Genomic DNA, 18,527 nt, shown 5'->3' with positions numbered 1-18,527 from the left:
TAGGAGTGTGCTGCATTGTCGTACCAGATGTGCTGCCGTTCATGCAACCAGCAATTGTGGGAATGACTTTTTAAAAATAAATTGCAGGCATGGGACCTTGAGTCCAAATTAAGGCCCTGGCATGGGGAATTTTAACCCTTTGCCCTCCACCCCCGACTGCGACCACATTCTGGATTGGCGGGTTAAGAATGGTTTCAGGTTACGAATGGACCTCTGGAACGGATTAAGTTCGTAACCAGAGGTACCACTGTATGTGATAAGCTAGCTTGATAAAGAGAGGAACAATTCTACCGTCGGAGGCACCGTGGCCTAAAACATGCCCTTTAGGTTCTCCTTCCTTGCTATAATTAAGTCCAAAAGTTCTGCTAACTAATGTAAACAGGCATTGCTATGCTATTAATTTTCAACAGTGGAATCCTTTCTGGAAGAATTTTCTTCGCTTTTAACCTTTGCACGTCATCATATAATGAGATCTATATGGATGGCTCACTGCAGCTTTTGGTGAGCTCACAGATATGTATTCACTAGGGATCACAGACATTTAAAGCCCTATTTCCCAGAAGGGTATCTTCGTCTACATAAACATCACTATGAGTTAGAGGCTAGGTCTACTGGAACATGGCTTGGAAGGAAATATTCCTGTAATAACAAAACAGTAGCATTAGATACATTTTTTAAAAAATGAAACATGGCCCTAAAGGCACAAGACACCTTCAGTTGATAATCCTAGCCCAGGGCTTCTGTTCCATGCCAACAATAATATTCTGTAAGAAATGGGCATATTAAGAATATTTACGCACAATTTGTTCTTCTTTTCCTTATCATACTGTGGTGTAAAGGACTGAAGTCTAAACCCTGGTCTAACCCCCCCCCCCATCCTCCTCAGCCCCTTCCCTCTCCTCTTTAAGATGTCATGGTAAAGGTAAAGGTACCTCTGCCCGTACGGGCCAGTCTTGACAGACTCTAGGGTTGTGCGCTCATCTCACTCTAGAGGCCAGGAGCCAGCGCTGTCCGCAGACACTTCTGGGTCACGTGGCCAGCGTGACAAGCTGCATCTGGCCAGCCAGTGCAGCACACGGAGCGCCGTTTACCTTCCCGCTAGTAAGCGGTCCCTATTTATCTACTTGCACCCGAAGGTGCTTTCGAACTGCTAGGTTGGCAGGCGCTGGGACCGAGCGACGGGAGCGCACCCCGCCGCGGGGATTCGAACCGCCGACCTTTCGATCAGCAAGTCCTAGGCGCTGAGGCTTTAACCCACAGCGCCACCCGCGTCCCTTAAGATGTCATGAGGCATTGCATATTTTCACCCTCATCTATGTATCCTGCTATATTGTATAAAGGGGGGGGAGGAGATTATCTGGCAGCTGAATTGTATGTCTGTGTACTGGTTTGTATAGTGTCCAGTGCAATCACTGAATGCACACAGCCTTGCTGTAGCATCAGATTTTGGGCATCCAGTGTATACTACAAATTAAAGGAATTGTGTTTTCCAAAGACTAAATCTTTGCAAATATTAGCCATGATACCAGTGAGATTACTGATGCTGATGGAACTAAAGTTCAAAGATGCTCATCCCAGAAAGGGGTCTAATGTAGTTTCTATTTAGGAAGGAATAGATGGCTGTCACAGTTATTCAATTCGTAAGTGCACTTTCTATTAACATAACACTCCATGAATGAGTCAAAATTACAGTCATTAAGGACTCTCAATCAAAACAGTATATTTCTTCTTGCCCTGAATGTGCAGCTGGTGCGTAGGATTTAACAAGCAGCAGTTTTGGTTCAGTCTCTGAACAATCCAGTTTAGAATAGATGCCCTCTTACCTGGGTTCTTCCCTTCTCTCTCTCTCTCTCCCCCCATCCCCGAATATCAGAGGCTCATTAAAATCTAATTAAAGTGTTTGAAATTGGCCATCTTAAGGTAATGTCATTTACCTTTTGAGCAATAGGATTTTTGTACATTCTGGTGACTACAAACAAACTCACTCAATATATTTGTATCCCTAAAAAAGGAATTAAACATGGAATTGTTTCTAACATGGAATCAGCAGTTTATAGAAATGTCTATAACAATAACTTTATAGCATCAAAAAGAAGAAGAATGTAAGAGTTCTGAAAATCAGGAATTTTTGAAAATCAGATGGTACAAAATGAATTCCTCATGTAAGTGGGATCTACAACAGTTTAATTTTATGTATTTATATTATTTTTGTTAGCTGCCTTCACTATTTTTCCGAAAGATGAAATACAGATTGAACAAATGTCTAAATCACTGCAAGGCAGGTTCTTACATACATATAGCAAACAAGGGAGAAGTGAATAGGTTTTAGTAAAAAACCCCACAGAAATAAATAAATAATAATAATGAAATAAATAAAAATAGAGATGACATGGGCCACATTCTGTACTCATAGCATTCAAAATTGTATAAGCAGAATGCCCAGATGCTGTAGTTTATGACTCCCAGTTAGAGCAATTTTGAGATCCTCCAAAATATAGCCAGTGGACCTGGTCTGAGATCTGTTGCCCCAAATAACAGGAAGAGAAATCAGGAGCTTGCCTTCATAGAGATAGTTCTCAAGAATTGGATGTAATCATTCAGCAAAGCTGATCTTTGCAAGCATGGAGACTTCATTCCTTTGCACATTTGTAAAAGGGGAATTCAGAGGCTGGGGGCGGATGATACTGTATATACTCAGTGAACTTCTTGTACTTCTTGTGGTGCTGAGAGTGATGAAGCTCTGGTGTGTTAGAGTGCTTTTCCTATTAACAATTTCACTAACTAAACCAAATTTAAAGGCTGTGATATCTGGTGCTAGTGCATTAATGATGAGTGAAAAGTGACAGCAAAAGCAGCTGGAAGAAAATCTGTGCTGGATGTTGCAGAAGTGACTCTGTGCACACTGCCAGGATTTTCTTCAGGCCCCTTAACATCCACCCATCTCAATCTCATTCACTTTCTCTCTGAAGCTCATTAATAGTGTCACTGCTTGGTGTATTCATATGCTTCCAGCCAGATTCATGAGTGCTGAGGAAAAGTCAGGCTTCTGCAGCCTGCTTCATCCCCTACATGCTTCTCCAGCAAACCTGAATAGAAAAGCCCTGTCAATCATGCCAAAGGTCTTCTGGTCCAGCATCCCTTTTCTCCCACTGTGTCTAGAAAAACCAGATGACACTCCATTAATAAGGGGTGGGAAAGGGAGATGGAAAGCTCAAAGAGTGCACAAAAATAAATACTTCAATATCCCAGTGCATTTTAAAACGCATTTCTTCTTTCATGGCACCTCAAATAATAATAATTGTACAAAAATACAAATTATATAATACAATACTATTAAAACAAAGAATCACTGGTTATATTGTCTGTTGTATAATTGGTTTAATAGTAATATATTGCATCAAATACTCATTTGATGATGATACTCCAAATTAGAAATAAGCAACAATTTACCAGTGCTATCACGTTGATTTGTACTGAGTATAATATTCATTGTTCTTATTTGTTGTGCCCTTGAAGATTAATATTTTGAAATATGTTGGGCCAGTAACATGTAGATTTTTGTGCACCCTTGAGATTTCCTCTCCCCCCCTCCCCATTTTCTCTTCTCCAGCCTTGTTTGCATGGAATGCTAACCATGGTTTATGAACCATACTAAACCATGGTTTAATTGATCATCTGAGCAGCTTAACCATGGTTAAACCACACATGTCCATGAAGGTTTGTTAGTTTATAAATCTTGGCTATCATTACATATTGCATGCAAACCTGAATCTTATCCTTAACTATGGTTATAGAGCTATCAACTCCCTAGAGCTATGCTGTGAGTGATCATCTGTGACATGCTTTTCATAATTTTTCTGAATTCCTCCTTTTTACCTGTACCTGATTTTATAAAGCTGTTTTACTCATTTGATGAGCCTGTTTTATTGTTTTTATGTGATTTTTGTATACAACTTAGGGATGTACTGTATCACTTAGGGATTTTTATAAAAACTATTAAGTGATTTAGAAATGCTTTTAAATAAATGCATACACTCCAAACAGCTGTTGTATTCTTTGGGCTGCATGTTAAAATATGATAAAATTTCATTGATTTTAAGTGGTGTCTTTTGTATTTTAGGCGATGGGAAGGAGGAGATCCTGGTGTGTCGAATCAGAAAACACCAACCACAATCCTTTTAACTCCAGAAAGAAAATTCCACAGTTTTGGTTATGCAGCCAGGGATTTCTATCATGACCTAGATCCTAATGAATCAAAGCACTGGTTGTATTTTGAGAAATTTAAGATGAAGCTTCACACAACTGGTGTAAGTAGCAGATGAATTCTATACTTTCCCCTAGGGATAGGGGAGATGTTTGATTCAGCTCACATTTAAAGGCAAACCTACGTAATTTGCACCTTCCAAAACAATATGGCTGTTCTTCAAAGTTTTCATAAACATGGCTTATTGGGAGAGTGTCACAATAAAATGCTGAGGAATTTCCATGGGGGCTGCTTTGTGGGGGCAGAATACAAACCGGTATGGAAGTGTGGAGAAGTGAACTTAAGAGTAGGAAATGGAGAGAAACTGAAGCTGACAGATTTGCTCATTTCTGCTTCTGCATAAATATTTCTTTTTCCTGGTGCTGGGCAGATGTTATCATAATGCACGCAACATTCTAGCTAAGCTTTGTTTAATATGTGAAACTGGTAACTTAATACTTTTCTGCAGTATTTTTCTTTTCCCTCTATCTGAAAGGTTATTTAGCCTTTTAAAATTAATACCATTCATGTCACCACCAGTTAAATTCTGTTTCGCTTCACAAGCCATCAACACATCATGTCGTGCCTGGAGGTGGAATTTCCTTTAATACAGGCAGGTTGCAGGAATTCTCACTGATATATGTAGGGCTGGTTCAGACTTTCTGTGGCAGATGTGTCTCCCAGTGAACACCATCAAGTATGAAGGAGACATAATGTCTGGGCAGAAATACAGGGGCAGGTAGGGGCCATGGATGGCAGTTAGCTAGGTTTTACTCAGAGTAGACCCATTGAAATCAATGGACCCAACTTCATCATGTTCATTAATTTCAGTAGGTCTACTGTGACTAAAATTTAGTTCACTACATATCCTCGTCTACTACCACATTTAGGCACATCTTATATCTTGCAGCATTCACTATGTCAAACACTGGCATATGCAGAGCTAGTGTATCTGCTGTATGAATAATGCTTTTGCACTTAGTGGGCATTTATATAGGACACTTCAATCATGTTGATCCTGTGGGAATGTTAAGGATAGTAGGGAAGGATATAATGAATAAATATTATCCTTCCCTCCCTCATGCTAGTGAGTGGTGTAGCAGAGCAAATTCCCCTCAATATAGCTGGAAGCTATTTTGCAGATTTGTTTGAATCTCTTAGTTATTTCCTGGTGTCCCCTTTAATCCCTCTTAAAAGAATAAAGACACAAGAGTCTTTTTTGGTAAAGTAACAAAATGTTTACTCACATTTCAGTTCACGATATGATCCCTGAAAGGGAGGCTTTACTTAGTGGTTACACAACAAAGTGTGAGTTCATTTCCTATGGAGACTGAACTCATGTGCTGCTGGCTGAGAGCCTGCAGACAGCAAACATAAATTAATATAACAAAATGGCTGCAGGAGAACAGCATGGCAGCAAAAGATAAGCAAGCAAGACAAGACATAAGAAGACTGAGAAAAATGGTTGCGTGACTTGGCTCTTTTGCCCATCTCCCAGGTCACATGCAGGGGGAGGAAGCTCCAGACCAGTGGAACAGAAAGTTACACTGACTGGATGTCCCCCTTCCTGTGCCCACTCTAGGAAAATAAGGAATGTTGCACTTGACTGCACTAATGGATTACATCCCACCGATCCCAGTAATCACAGTGTGGCTGCATGTATAGGGATCACCCTAGAGTTATTAAAAAATGCAGATGTAATTTCACCCATAAGCAGAGTGAGAGTTAAGTTCACGGGTAGAAACTGGCCATTCAGGCACATAACATCTTTTAGCTTGGTTCACTGAGTTCCAGACACCTATTCCCTAATCTTTGGGGATAAAGTGACAACTGTTTGGAGCAGAGTAATGCAGAGATGGCTGGAAAATGGTAAAAGTAGACAAGGGGGGAATGTTACAGGCAGACTTCACAGTAAGCTTTGAACAAATGAGTCTTGGCTTTTCAAACCAAAGGAAGAAACATTGGGAGATTTCGGCGACTTCCTTTCCTGACAGTCATATTATTAGCTCTGAAGTTCTAATGTATAACAGAGCCTCTTTGACATGTTAATTCTACCCTCATCCAAAAGAACTCACACTGTGCTTTAAACAGATCCAGGCAGAGGAAAGCATTTTGATAAGGAAAGTAGCCAGAGTTGAGCCCTATGGCTTTTCTGACACTTCTCTTCCCAATACACTTTCCTGTGTTTTATAACTAAGGAAAGCCAAAAGATCTATAGGTTCTGGTTTCATAATATTGTGCATTCTGAGCCTAAGCCTTTGGCATAGTTGTTGGTTCTTGTGCTCACATTTTCGCCAGTTGCATGTCATCTCAGACACTTACAAGAGCACCTCACCCTACATGTGCCCACTTGACCTCTTCGATCGGTGGAATTAGCACCACCACAGGTGCCTCATAATACCTGTTCTGCCTTTGTAAGAACTTGATCATTTGGTGTGGCAGCCCCTTAACTTTGGAACTCTCTGCCTATTGAGATCAAGCAGGTGCCTTCCCTGAGCTCATTTGGGTGCCTGCTAAAAACATGCCTACCTAGATGCTTAGAAAGTTGAAATAATTCTACGCTGTTTTAGTACATTCATATGTTTTAAAGTAGGGTTGTATTCCCCCCCCCCTTAATTTTACTGGTTTATCTTTTGTAAAGTGCTTTGAGGGGTTTTTTTTGGGGGGGTTTACAATCAACCAGTGTATACATTTTAGGAATTAAAATAATATTTAATAGCTTCTGGGCACGCAGAAAGCAGCATAGGGGGTTAAATTTGGCCTACTTTGAAACCATAACCAACATGCAAAAAGCTTGATCCTTTATGAAAATCAGAGATAGCACAGCTAGACACCGCCAACCTGGTGGCCTTCAGATGTTTTTTGATGAAAATTCCCATGATTCTTGGCCATTGACCATTGGGGCTGAATAGCATTGTAGTTGAAAACATCTGGAGGGCACCAGGTTGGGAAAGGCTGAATGGTGAACTTCACTGTCAAAAGGAAAATGTGCGATGCTTGGAGTCACATTTTTACCTAAGTGATGGAGCTCAGCAATAGCAAATTCCATTCTCTCCACCTCAGAGGAATGGATTTTGACACTTACCACTTCCTTTTAAACATGTTCTAAACATTTCCTTCCCCCCTAGAATCTCAATCTGGAAACAGACCTGACAGCTGCAAATGGCAAGAAAGTCAAGGCACTTGAACTATTTTCTTACGCTCTGCAGTACTTCAAGGAACAAGCATTAAAGGTAAAGGAACACTTCCTGTCCCCAGCTCTTTGTATTTATAACTGCGACAAATGCTGGCCCAACAAATTTAACCTTGCCATACTTCAGCCTGCAGCAGTTCTTGATGTAAACAAAGTGGAGCAGCTGCAGGAGATGCAGAAGCGGTGATGGTGATGAGGTGTCCTAGATACTTAGATACAACCTTCTTCCTCACCAGCAAGACATTTCTGCAGAACTCCATAATTCATATGCTGTTGGTTGTACTCTAGCTCTGTAGGAATTAATGAAAGCCGTTTCCGATATAATTTTAAAGTAACCAGAATATTTTGGCTACCCCTCAAAGGTCCTCCTACCTGCTCCACTCTGGCTTTATCCTAGGAGCTCCTTCTAATAGTCATGGTTACTCAATGTTCGGAGCCAGTATACCACTGCGTACCAGCTGCCAGAGGTAAACTGCTGGTCTTGCTTGCAAGCTTTCTAGATGTATTTGACTGACTACTGCTGGAAAAACTTGAGTCCAGGACAGAGATGAGCTCAGTGCTCAAAACCGGGGGGGGGGGGGGGGGGAGGGGTGTCTTTGCAGCAATGAGCAGATAAACAAATTCAGGCAGCCTCACAATGCAATACATTTGTTCTTCCAAACGTACATATAAAGATAGCCTTAACAGTTCTGTATTTAAATACCTCTGAGTTTTAGATTATTCTGGGGATAAAACAGGGTAAGGCCATCATCTTCATGTCCTGTTTGTGAGCTTGCTGAAGGTGTATGAATGGCCGAAATTCCCCTTGTACCTTCCTAGATTCTCTTCAATTCATTGTTTCCTCTGCTGCCCCAGCCACCACCCATTTTCCTTGTCCACCTGGCAGGTCTGGCCTCACCACTGGGCAGCACAGGCTGACTACCTCAGGTGGCAGGTGGTTCAGGGAGAGGGTGCAGCGAGGTGTTGTCAGACAGAGCGGTCTGTGCCCTGTGGCATCTGCCTCCCAAGTTAGAATCATAGAATCACAGAATCATAGAGTTGGAAGAGACCACAAGGGCCATCGAGTCCAACCCCCTGCCAAGCAGGAAACACCGTCAGAGCACTCCTGACATATGGTTGTCAAGCCTCTGCTTAAAGACCTCCAAAGAAGGAGACTCCACCACACTCCACTGTCGAACAGCTCTTACTGTCAGTTCTTCCTAATGTTTAGGTGGAATCTTCTTTCTTGTAGTTTGGAACCATTGCTCCATGTCCGCTTCTCTGGAGCAGCAGAAAACAACCTTTCTCCCTCCTCTATGTGACATCCTTTTATATATTTGAACATGGCTATCATATCACCCCTTAACCTCCTCTTCTCCAGGCTAAACATGCCCAGCTCCCTTAGCCGTTCCTCATAAGGCATCGTTTCCAGGCCTTTGACCATTTTGGTTGCCCTCCTCTGGATACGTTCCAGTTTGTCAATGTCCTTCTTGAACTGTGGTGCCCAGAACTGGACACAGTACTCCAGGTGAGGTCTGACCAGAGCAGAATACAGTGGCACTATTACTTCCCTTGATCTAGATGCTATACTCCTATTGATGCAGCCCAGAATTGCATTGGCTTTTTTAGCTGCTGCGTCACACTGTTGGCTCATGTCAAGTTTGTGGTCAACCAAGACTCCTAGATCCTTTTCACATGTACTGCTCTCAAGCCAGGTGTCACCCATCTTGTATTTGTGCCTCTCATATATTTTTTTTTGCCCAAGTGCAATACTTTACATTTCTCCCTGTTAAAATTCATCTTGTTTGTTTTGGCCCAGTTCTCTAATCTGTCAAGGTTATTTTGAAGTGTGATCCTGTCCTCTGGGGTGTTAGCCTGTTGTTGATAAGCAGTGTCCAGTGCACAGCGGAATGATGAGAAGTATGAGCCAACATGCTCTATACTACTTTATTTACAGTTCAAAGCTGGTAAGTTACAGAAAAACATCTTCCCTCTGCCGGAGCAGAGAAAGCGTCATTTCTCCTCTAAGGCACGGAGAGAATCACAAACTGAAACTGCAAAGAGCAGTGAAAAACAGGAAACCAGTGTGCGTCACATCCAGTCTCCCGTTCCCGTGGGAAAACCTCCAACAGTACAGACTCTGTGGAATGTAAACAACCTGTCTCGTGACAAGCACTTCGCTGCACAGAGAAGAAAGCAGAAACCAACATCCTCCCCCTTTCTGTGAACATCTCTGGGCAGCGTGTTCGTACAATATCAGTACAAACCCAACTTCTGCACATAGGTACAGTGTTGATCCCTTGATACAATCTTGGACAATACATCAGCAGGAATTTCATTACCTGGCATATAGGACACCGTTACGAGTCCCTTCTGAATACGTTCCCTAGCATGTTGCAACTTCAATTGCAAGTGCTTCGTGCTTTGCTTACAACCTTCAGAATTTAGCAAAGCCAAACATGCTTTGTTGTCCTGGTAAACCTGGATTGGACATTTGACAGGAATTTTCATGTCTTTGCACAATTGTAACAACCATTCACAATCTTTAAGTGAATAAGACAGTGCATTCAGTTCAGCTTCACAAGTACTTAAGCTAACTGTTGTTTGCTTCTTGCATGACCAATCAAATAGACCCTGATTGTACTTATAGCAAACTCCAGACGTACTTTTCCTGTCTGTAGTGTCACTTCCAAAACTTGCATCTGCAAATATCTCAAGACCACCAGACCTCTGATTGTTAAATCTCAGTCTGTAATGCATAGTGCCTTTCAAATACCGCGCTATGCGTTTCAGAGCTTTCCAATCCTTAACAGTAGGATTGTTGACTTGTCTGCTTAGCAAATTACAGCTTACAGCAATGTCAGGTCTTGAACATCTGGCAATGAAGTTTAGCTTGCCTAGCACACTTCTGTAGTGTAGTGTCAGAAAATGCTTCTTCAGTGTCATCTACCTGATAACCTGTTATCATCGGTGTGTCCACAGGGTTAGCATCCATCAGGTTTAGTTTGCTTAACACATCAGCAATTTTCCGTGACTGGTGTACTAGAATGTTACCATCTTGATCTCTCTCTATTTCCAGAGATAGGTAGTTGTTTACCTCACCAAGATCTTTCATGTCAAAGTGCTCTTTCAGTTGAGCTAGGGCGTTATTGTACATTGTGACATCTTTCCAAAAGAATAAAAGATCATCAACATAAAACAAACAATACAGTTTCTTTTGCCCCTCCTCTTTGACAAATACACATGGATCAGCTTTCCCTTGCTTAAAACCTAGAGAAAACAATACTTCAGTGAGTTTTGTGTGCCAACACCGTGCACTTTGTTTGAGACCATAAATCGACTTTTTCAGAGCACAAACAAATCCCTGTTTTACCTGTACGCCATCAGGTGGAAGCATATAAAGTGATTCATTTAGAGATCCGTACAGAAAAGCTGTATTCACATCATGGTGACTAATGTGTAGATTCTCCTCTGCAGCTAGCTTGAGCATAAGCCTAATGCTCTCATACCTCACTGTGGGTGAGTAGGTCTCGTGATAGTCTTCACCTGGTACCTGTGCAAAACCTCTGGCTACCAATCTGGCTTTGTGTCTGACTATCTTGCCATTTTGATCAGTCTTGGCTTTGAAGACCCATTTGCTTCCAAGCAATTTCATTCCTGGAACTACTGGAACAAGTTCCCATGTTTTGTTCCTTTCCAAGGAATCAAGCTCAGCCTTCATGGCATTTAACCATGGCTCAGCTTCCTTTGAATCCAAATCCTGGATTTCTTGGAAACTTGAAGGTTCAAAAACCTTCTTGGGGCTTTTAACAGTTGTTACTGCTATCTTAGCAAACTCATCAGCAAATCTCTTTGGAGGTCTGCCTTTTGTGGCTCTCTGTGACCTTCGAATTAGCCTTAAGTCTTCAACACTCTCCTCTTCCTTCTTGGGAGAAAGGCGACCTATTGTGAACAATGGTTCCTCCAATTCTTGATCAGAGCTTTCAGAGGGTCGCATAGAGGCTTTCGCACTCTTGAAATCCTCTGAATCATCTGATTCAGTTTCAGACTCAGAATCAGAACCTTCATCAGTGGGTGTGGGTTGTTGCGGTTGCTTTTGACTATCCTCAGTCTCATCACTGTCATCAGGATAACATTGGAAAATTCCCACATTCTCCCCCCACTTGGCATTGTACTCAACACTTCTTGTGAGCTTAATTTCCTTAGAGTCAGTCATCATTATTCTGTAAGACCCTTTCTGATAACCTAGAAAGATACCATGCAATCCACGCTTGTCTAACTTGGAGTTTTGTGGAGAGTGAACCCACATGTCCGAACCAAAAATTTTCATGTGTTTGATGTATGGCTTCTTGCCAAACATCTTCTCATAGGGGGTACAACCAATCGCTGAAGATAACCTGCGATTATAACTGTAAGTGAAACATGAGAGAGCTTCGGCCCAATAACTCTCTGGAAGATTTGCATCATGCAGCAAGGTTTTTAACCCTTGAAGCAATGTTTGATTTGCTCGTTCCGCAAGTCCATTCTGCCATGGCGAGCGAGGACTAGACAAATCGTGTTGAATTCCTTTCTCAGCCAGAAAAGCTTCAAACTGCTGAGAAGTGAATTCTCCCCCCCGGTCGGTGAAAAGAGTCTTAATCTTCTTACCATGCACATTTTCCAACCAAGCACAGAATTCCTTGAACCTAGGAAAAGCCTCTGATTTCTGCTTGAGATTATACACAAAAATATACCTGGAAAATGCATCAATGAGAACCATGAAGTACCTATTTCCACCCAAAGAGGGCGCTAGTGGACCAACCAAATCAGCATGAATAATTTGGTATGGTTCTGTAGCTTGCCTACTAGACACCTTACCTTTCGCAGCCATTTTCACCTTGTTTGCTGCGCATGCCTTGCACTTCATGTGGTACCTGCAGGGTTTAATAGTCATACCTTCAACCAAGGCAGGCATTTTAGATACTGCCTCAAAATGCAAATGACCAAATTTTCGATGAAAATCGTGAATACATTCTGCATGCAAACTTTTGTTAGAACCTGCAATGCAACAAGTGTCATCCTGCACAACATCATCATAATACAAAAGAAACAAACGATCAACAAATTCAGCATACAATTGATAATCATTTTTCTTGGTGATGATGCATCTATTGTTCTTAAAGGAAACGTCTATTTTCCGCTCCATCAGCTGTCCAACGCTAAGCAGATTATGTTTCGCGTCTGGCACATAAAGCACGTCCTGTATCGATAAGTCCAAACTGTGAAGAACAACAGTTCCGTAGCCTTTACTGGGGATTGTGTGGTCATCCGCCTGGTGAATCGCACCTTCCTGCGGTGTAAAAGACACGAACAGTCGCTTATCGTTGCACATGTGATGCGTTGCCGCTGAATCAACAACGAAGAAAGATCTAGACGTCTTCTGGACCTCTGCAACCTCTGCAACCTTTGTAACCTTTGGAGCGTAGCGTGAGACCATTGCCTTGTGCTGCGTTGTCCTGGACACCGGACCTTTGCCTTTGCTCTGGCCTTTTCCACGCGATGAGCTTCCGCTGCGCTGCTCTGTCTTGGCCCTGGGATATTTGCATTCCCTCTTCATATGGCCTAGACGTCCACACGAGTAGCATTTCACTGCCTTCAAAGCTTTGGCGCCATCTGGTGGTTCCACTGCACTATGGGATGACGTCTGTGAAGACTCCCCCTTTCCCATGCAGCTATCACCCCGCCGATCTGCTACATTCTGAATCATGGCAGTATCACATGCTACTGTGAGTTGAGCATTTGGCTGATGAGTGGTATCAAATTCCCCACTTTGCCCATCCAGCCTTCTGCAGCTAGCCATCATGACTCTGGCAATTGCCTCCTGCGTCATCTATGCTGCTTTAAATCAGACTGCTTTAATCCAAAGGCAATTTCAAAACAGCCTCTGCCTTGCCTGTGCTGCTCTTCTGTTTATTTGCTTTGCTTATCTGCAGCTGCTTCAAACCTCATTCCCAAAGGCAAGTTCAATAGCGAAAGTCCCCAAGTGCTTTCTCTACTGCCCTAATTCTTGCTGCGTCACATCTGCAGCTGCTTGAAACTGCAGCATTTGTAAAAGTTACTTTCACTTTCCCAGCATAGCGTCCCTTTGAGCCAATTGCCTGTGCCGCGGCAAAACCGGCTATTAAAAGTTCAAAGTCCAGCCATAAAGCCATTAATTAGAAGCTGGCAGGCTGCCCGGAGCAGTAGCACATACCTTCATCAATCATTTTGACGCGCAGAGCAGATACCGTGCGTTCCGTCTCTCTGCCGCTGTTCCGATGCTTTGCCGGCACTTCGTCTCTGTGCTCCTTTGTTCCTCTGCCAGGAGCCCGACTTCTGAAGACCAATCTCAAAACACTGCATTTTTCTGGGCCCATAACCAAATGTTGTTGATAAGCAGTGTCCAGTGCACAGCGGAATGATGAGAAGTATGAGCCAACATGCTCTATACTACTTTATTTACAGTTCAAAGCTGGTAAGTTACAGAAAAACATCTTCCCTCTGCCGGAGCAGAGAAAGCGTCATTTCTCCTCTAAGGCACGGAGAGAATCACAAACTGAAACTGCAAAGAGCAGTGAAAAACAGGAAACCAGTGTGCGTCACATCCAGTCTCCCGTTCCCGTGGGAAAACCTCCAACAGTACAGACTCTGTGGAATGTAAACAACCTGTCTCGTGACAAGCACTTCGCTGCACAGAGAAGAAAGCAGAAACCCCTCCCAGTTTGGTGTCATCTGCAAATTTGATCAGGATGCCCTTGAGTCCATCATCCAAGTCATTGATAAAGATGTTGAATAAGACCAGGCCCAAGAAAGTGTTGGGGATAAGCAGTGTCCAGTGCACAGCGGAATGATGAGGAGTATATGCCAACATGCTCTATACTACTTTATTTACAGTTCAAAGCTGGTAAGTTACAGAAAAACATCTTCCCTCTGCCGGAGCAGAGAAAGCGTCATCTCTCCTCAAAAACACGGAGAGAATCACAAACAGAAACTGCAAAGAACAGTGAAAAACAGGAAACCAGTGTACGTCACATCCAGTCTCCCGTTCCCGTGGGAAAACCAACAGTACAGACTCTGTGGAATGTAAACAACCTGTCTCGTGACAAGCACTTCGCTGCACAGAGAAGGAAGCAGAAACCAACATCCTCCCCCTTTCTGTGAACATCTCTGGGCAGCGTGTTCGTACAAAATCAGTACAAACCCAACTTCTGCACATAGGTACAGTGTTGATCCCTTGATACAATCTTGGACAATACATCAGCAGGAATTTCATTACCTGGCATATAGGACACCGTTACGAGTCCCTTCTTAATACGTTCCCTAGCATGTTGCAACTTCAATTGCAAGTGCTTCGTGCTTTGCTTACAACCTTCAGAATTCAGCAAAGCCAAACATGCTTTGTTGTCCTGGTAAACCTGGATTGGACATTTGACAGGAATTTTCATGTCTTTGCACAATTGTAACAACCATTCACAATCTTTAAGTGAATAAGACAGTGCATTCAGTTCAGCTTCACAAGTACTTAAGCTAACTGTTGTTTGCTTCTTGCATGACCAATCAAATAGACCCTGATTGTACTTATAGCAAACTCCAGACGTACTTTTCCTGTCTGTAGTGTCACTTCCAAAACTTGCATCTGCAAATATCTCAAGACCACCAGACTTCTGATTGTTAAATCTCAGTCTGTAATGCATAGTGCCTTTCAAATACCGCGCTATGCGTTTCAGAGCTTTCCAATCCTTAACAGTAGGATTGTTGACTTGTCTGCTTAGCAAATTACAGCTAACAGCAATGTCTGGTCTTGAACATCTGGCAATGAAGTTTAGCTTGCCTAGAACACTTCTGTACAGTGTAGTGTCAGAAAATGCTTCTTCAGTGTCATCTACCTGATAACCTGTTATCATCGGTGTGTCCACAGGGTTAGCATCCATCAGGTTTAGTTTGCTTAACACATCAGCAATTTTCCGTGACTGGTGTACTAGAATGTTACCATCTTGATCTCTCTCTATTTCCAGAGATAGGTAGTTGTTTACCTCACCAAGATCTTTCATGTCAAAGTGCTCTTTCAGTTGAGCTAGGGCGTTATTGTACATTGTGACATCTTTCCAAAAGAATAAAAGATCATCAACATAAAACAAACAATACAGTTTCTTTTGCCCCTCCTCTTTGACAAATACACATGGATCAGATTTCCCTTGCTTAAAACCTAGAGAAAACAATACTTCAGTGAGTTTTGTGTGCCAACACCGTGCACTTTGTTTGAGACCATAAAGGGACTTTTTCAGAGCACAAACAAATCCCTGTTTTACCTGTACGCCATCAGGTGGAAGCATATAAAGTGATTCATTTAGAGATCCGTACAGAAAAGCTGTATTCACATCATGGTGACTAATGTGTAGATTTTCTTCTGCAGCTAGCTTGAGTATAAGCCTAATGCTCTCATACCTCACTGTGGGTGAGTAGGTCTCGTGATAGTCTTCACCTGGTACCTGAGCAAATCCTCTGGCTACCAATCTGGCTTTGTGTCTGACTATCTTGCCATTTTGATCAGTCTTCGCTTTGAAGACCCATTTGCTTCCAAGCAGTTTCATTCCTGGAACTACTGGAACTAGGTCCCATGTTTTGTTCCTTTCCAAGGAATCAAGCTCAGCCTTCATGGCATTTAACCATGGCTCAGCTTCCTTTGAATCCAAATCCTGGATTTCTTGGAAACTTGAAGGTTCAAAAACCTTCTTGGAGCTTTTAACAGCTGTTACTGCTATGTTAGCAAACTCATCAGCAAATCTCTTTGGAGGTCTGCCTTTTGTGGCTCTCTGTGACCTACGAATTAGCCTTAAGTCTTCAACACTCTCCTCTTCCTTCTTAGGAGAAAAGTGACCTATTGTGAACAATGGTTCCTCCAATTCTTGATCAGAGCTTTCAGAGGGTCGCATAGAGGCTTTCGCACTCTTGAAATCCTCTGAATCACCCGATTCAGTTTCAGTTTCAGACTCAGAATCAGAACCTTCATCAGTGGGTGTGGGTTGTTGCGGTTGCTTTTGACTATCCTCAGTCTCATCACTGTCATCAGGATAACATTGGAAAATTCCCACATTCTCCCCCCACTTGGCATTGTACTCAACACTTCTTGTGAGCTTAATTTCCTTAGAGTCAGTCATCATTATTCTGTAAGACCCTTTCTGATAACCTAGAAAGATACCATGCAATCCACGCTTGTCTAACTTGGAGTTTTGTGGTGAGTGAACCCACATGTCCGAACCAAAAATTTTCATGTGTTTGATGTATGGCTTCTTGCCAAACATCTTCTCATAGGGGGTACAACCAATCGCTGAAGATAACCTGCGATTATAACTGTAAGTGAAACATGAGAGAGCTTCGGCCCAATAACTCTCTGGAAGATTTGCATCATGCAGCAAGGTTTTTAACCCTTGAAGCAATGTTTGATTTGCTCGTTCCGCAAGTCCATTCTGCCATGGCGAGCGAGGACTAGACAAATCGTGTTGAATTCCTTTCTCAGCCAGAAAAGCTTCAAACTGCTGAGAAGTGAATTCCCCCCCCCCCCCGGTCAGTGAAAAGAATCTTTATCTTCTTACCATGCACATTTTCCAACCAAGCACAGAATTCCTTGAACCTAGGAAAAGCCTCTGATTTCTGCTTGAGATTGTACACAAAAATATACCTGGAAAATGCATCAACAAGAACCATGAAGTACCTATTTCCACCCAAAGAGGGCGCTAGTGGTCCAACCAAATCAGCATGAATAATTTGGTATGGTTCTGTAGCTTGCCTACTAGACACCTTACCTTTCGCAGCCATTTTCACCTTGTTTGCTGCGCATGCCTTGCACTTCATGTGGTACCTGCAGGGTTTAATAGTCATACCTTCAACCAAGGCAGGCATTTTAGATACTGCCTCAAAATGCAAATGACCAAATTTCCTGTGAAGATCGTGAATACATTCTGCATGCAAACTTTTGTTAGAACCTGCAATGCAACAAGTGTCATCCTGCACAACATAATCATAATACAAAACAAACAAACGACCAACAAATTCAGCATACAATTGATAATCATTTTTCTTAGTGATGATGCACCTATTGTTTTTAAAGGAAACGTCAATTTTCTTCTCAATCAGCTGTCCAACGCTGAGCAGATTATGTTTGGCATCTGGCACATAAAGCACATTCTGTATCGATAAGTCCAAACTGTGAAGAACAACAGTTCCGTAGCCTTTACTGGGGATTGTGCGGTCATCCGCCTGGTGAATCACACCTTCCTGCGGTGTAAAAGACACGAACAGTCTCTTATCGTTGCACATGTGGTGCGTTGCAGCTGAATCAACAACGAAGAAAGATCTAGACGTCTTCTGGACCTCTGCAACCTCTGCAACCTCTGCAGCGTAGCGTGAGACCATTGCCTTGTGCTGCGTTGTCCTGGACACCGGACCTTTGCCTTTGCACTGGCCTTTTCCACGCGATGAGCTTCCGCTGCGCTGCTCTGTCTTGGCCCTGGGATATTTGCATTCCCTCTTCATATGGCCTAGACGTCCACACGAGTAGCATTTCACTGCCTTCAAAGCTTTGGCGCCATCTGGTGGTTCCACTGCACTATGGGATGACGACTGTGAAGTCTCCCCCTTTCCCATGCAGCCAGCACCTCGGCGATCTGCTTCATTCTGAATCATGGCAGTATCACAGGCTACTGTGAGTTGAGCATTTGGCTGATCAGTGGTATCAAATCCCCCACTTGCTTCATCCAGCCTTCTGCAGCTAGCCATCATGAGTCTGGCATTTGCCTCTTGCGTCATCTATGCTGCTTTAAATCAAGCTGCTGTATACATGCTGCTTCTGTGTACAGCTGCTTCAATCCAAAAGCAAAATCAAAACAGCCTCTGCCTATGAGCCTGTGCCGCTCTTCTGTTTATTTGCTTTGCTTATCTGCAGCTGCTTCAAACTGCATTCCAAAAGCAAGTTCAAAAGCGAAAGTCCCCAAGTGCTTTCTCTATGTTGCCCTTTAAATCCTTGCTGCGTCACATCTGCAGCTGCTGTGAAACAACAGCACTTCTAAAAGTTACTTTCGATTTCCCCCAGCATAG

At 42.7% G+C, this 18,527-nt stretch overlaps 1 protein-coding gene across 3 annotated transcripts in view; it reads left to right on the top strand.

Annotated features, from left to right (window-relative positions):
• HSPA12A (heat shock protein family A (Hsp70) member 12A) overlaps nt 1–18,527 on the top strand; it is a 56,603-nt gene that overhangs the window by 17,344 nt on the left and 20,732 nt on the right. For all 3 annotated transcript variants that reach the window (XR_014168552.1, XM_081912164.1, XM_081912163.1), the window contains exons 4-5: nt 4,121–4,307; nt 7,372–7,476. Coding sequence is in view for 2 of the 3 variants with exons in the window: in XM_081912164.1 (XP_081768290.1) it covers nt 4,121–4,307; nt 7,372–7,476 (292 nt within the window). In the remaining variant the exon portion in view is untranslated. The remainder of the gene's footprint in view (nt 1–4,120; nt 4,308–7,371; nt 7,477–18,527) is intronic.

Source organism: Podarcis melisellensis, assembly GCF_964234715.1.
Source record: "Podarcis melisellensis genome assembly, chromosome: 5".
NCBI classification, from domain to species: domain Eukaryota; kingdom Metazoa; phylum Chordata; class Lepidosauria; order Squamata; family Lacertidae; genus Podarcis; species Podarcis melisellensis.
Note: the sequence above shows the minus strand (reverse complement) of the source record. Positions and strands in the feature narration are given on the sequence as shown.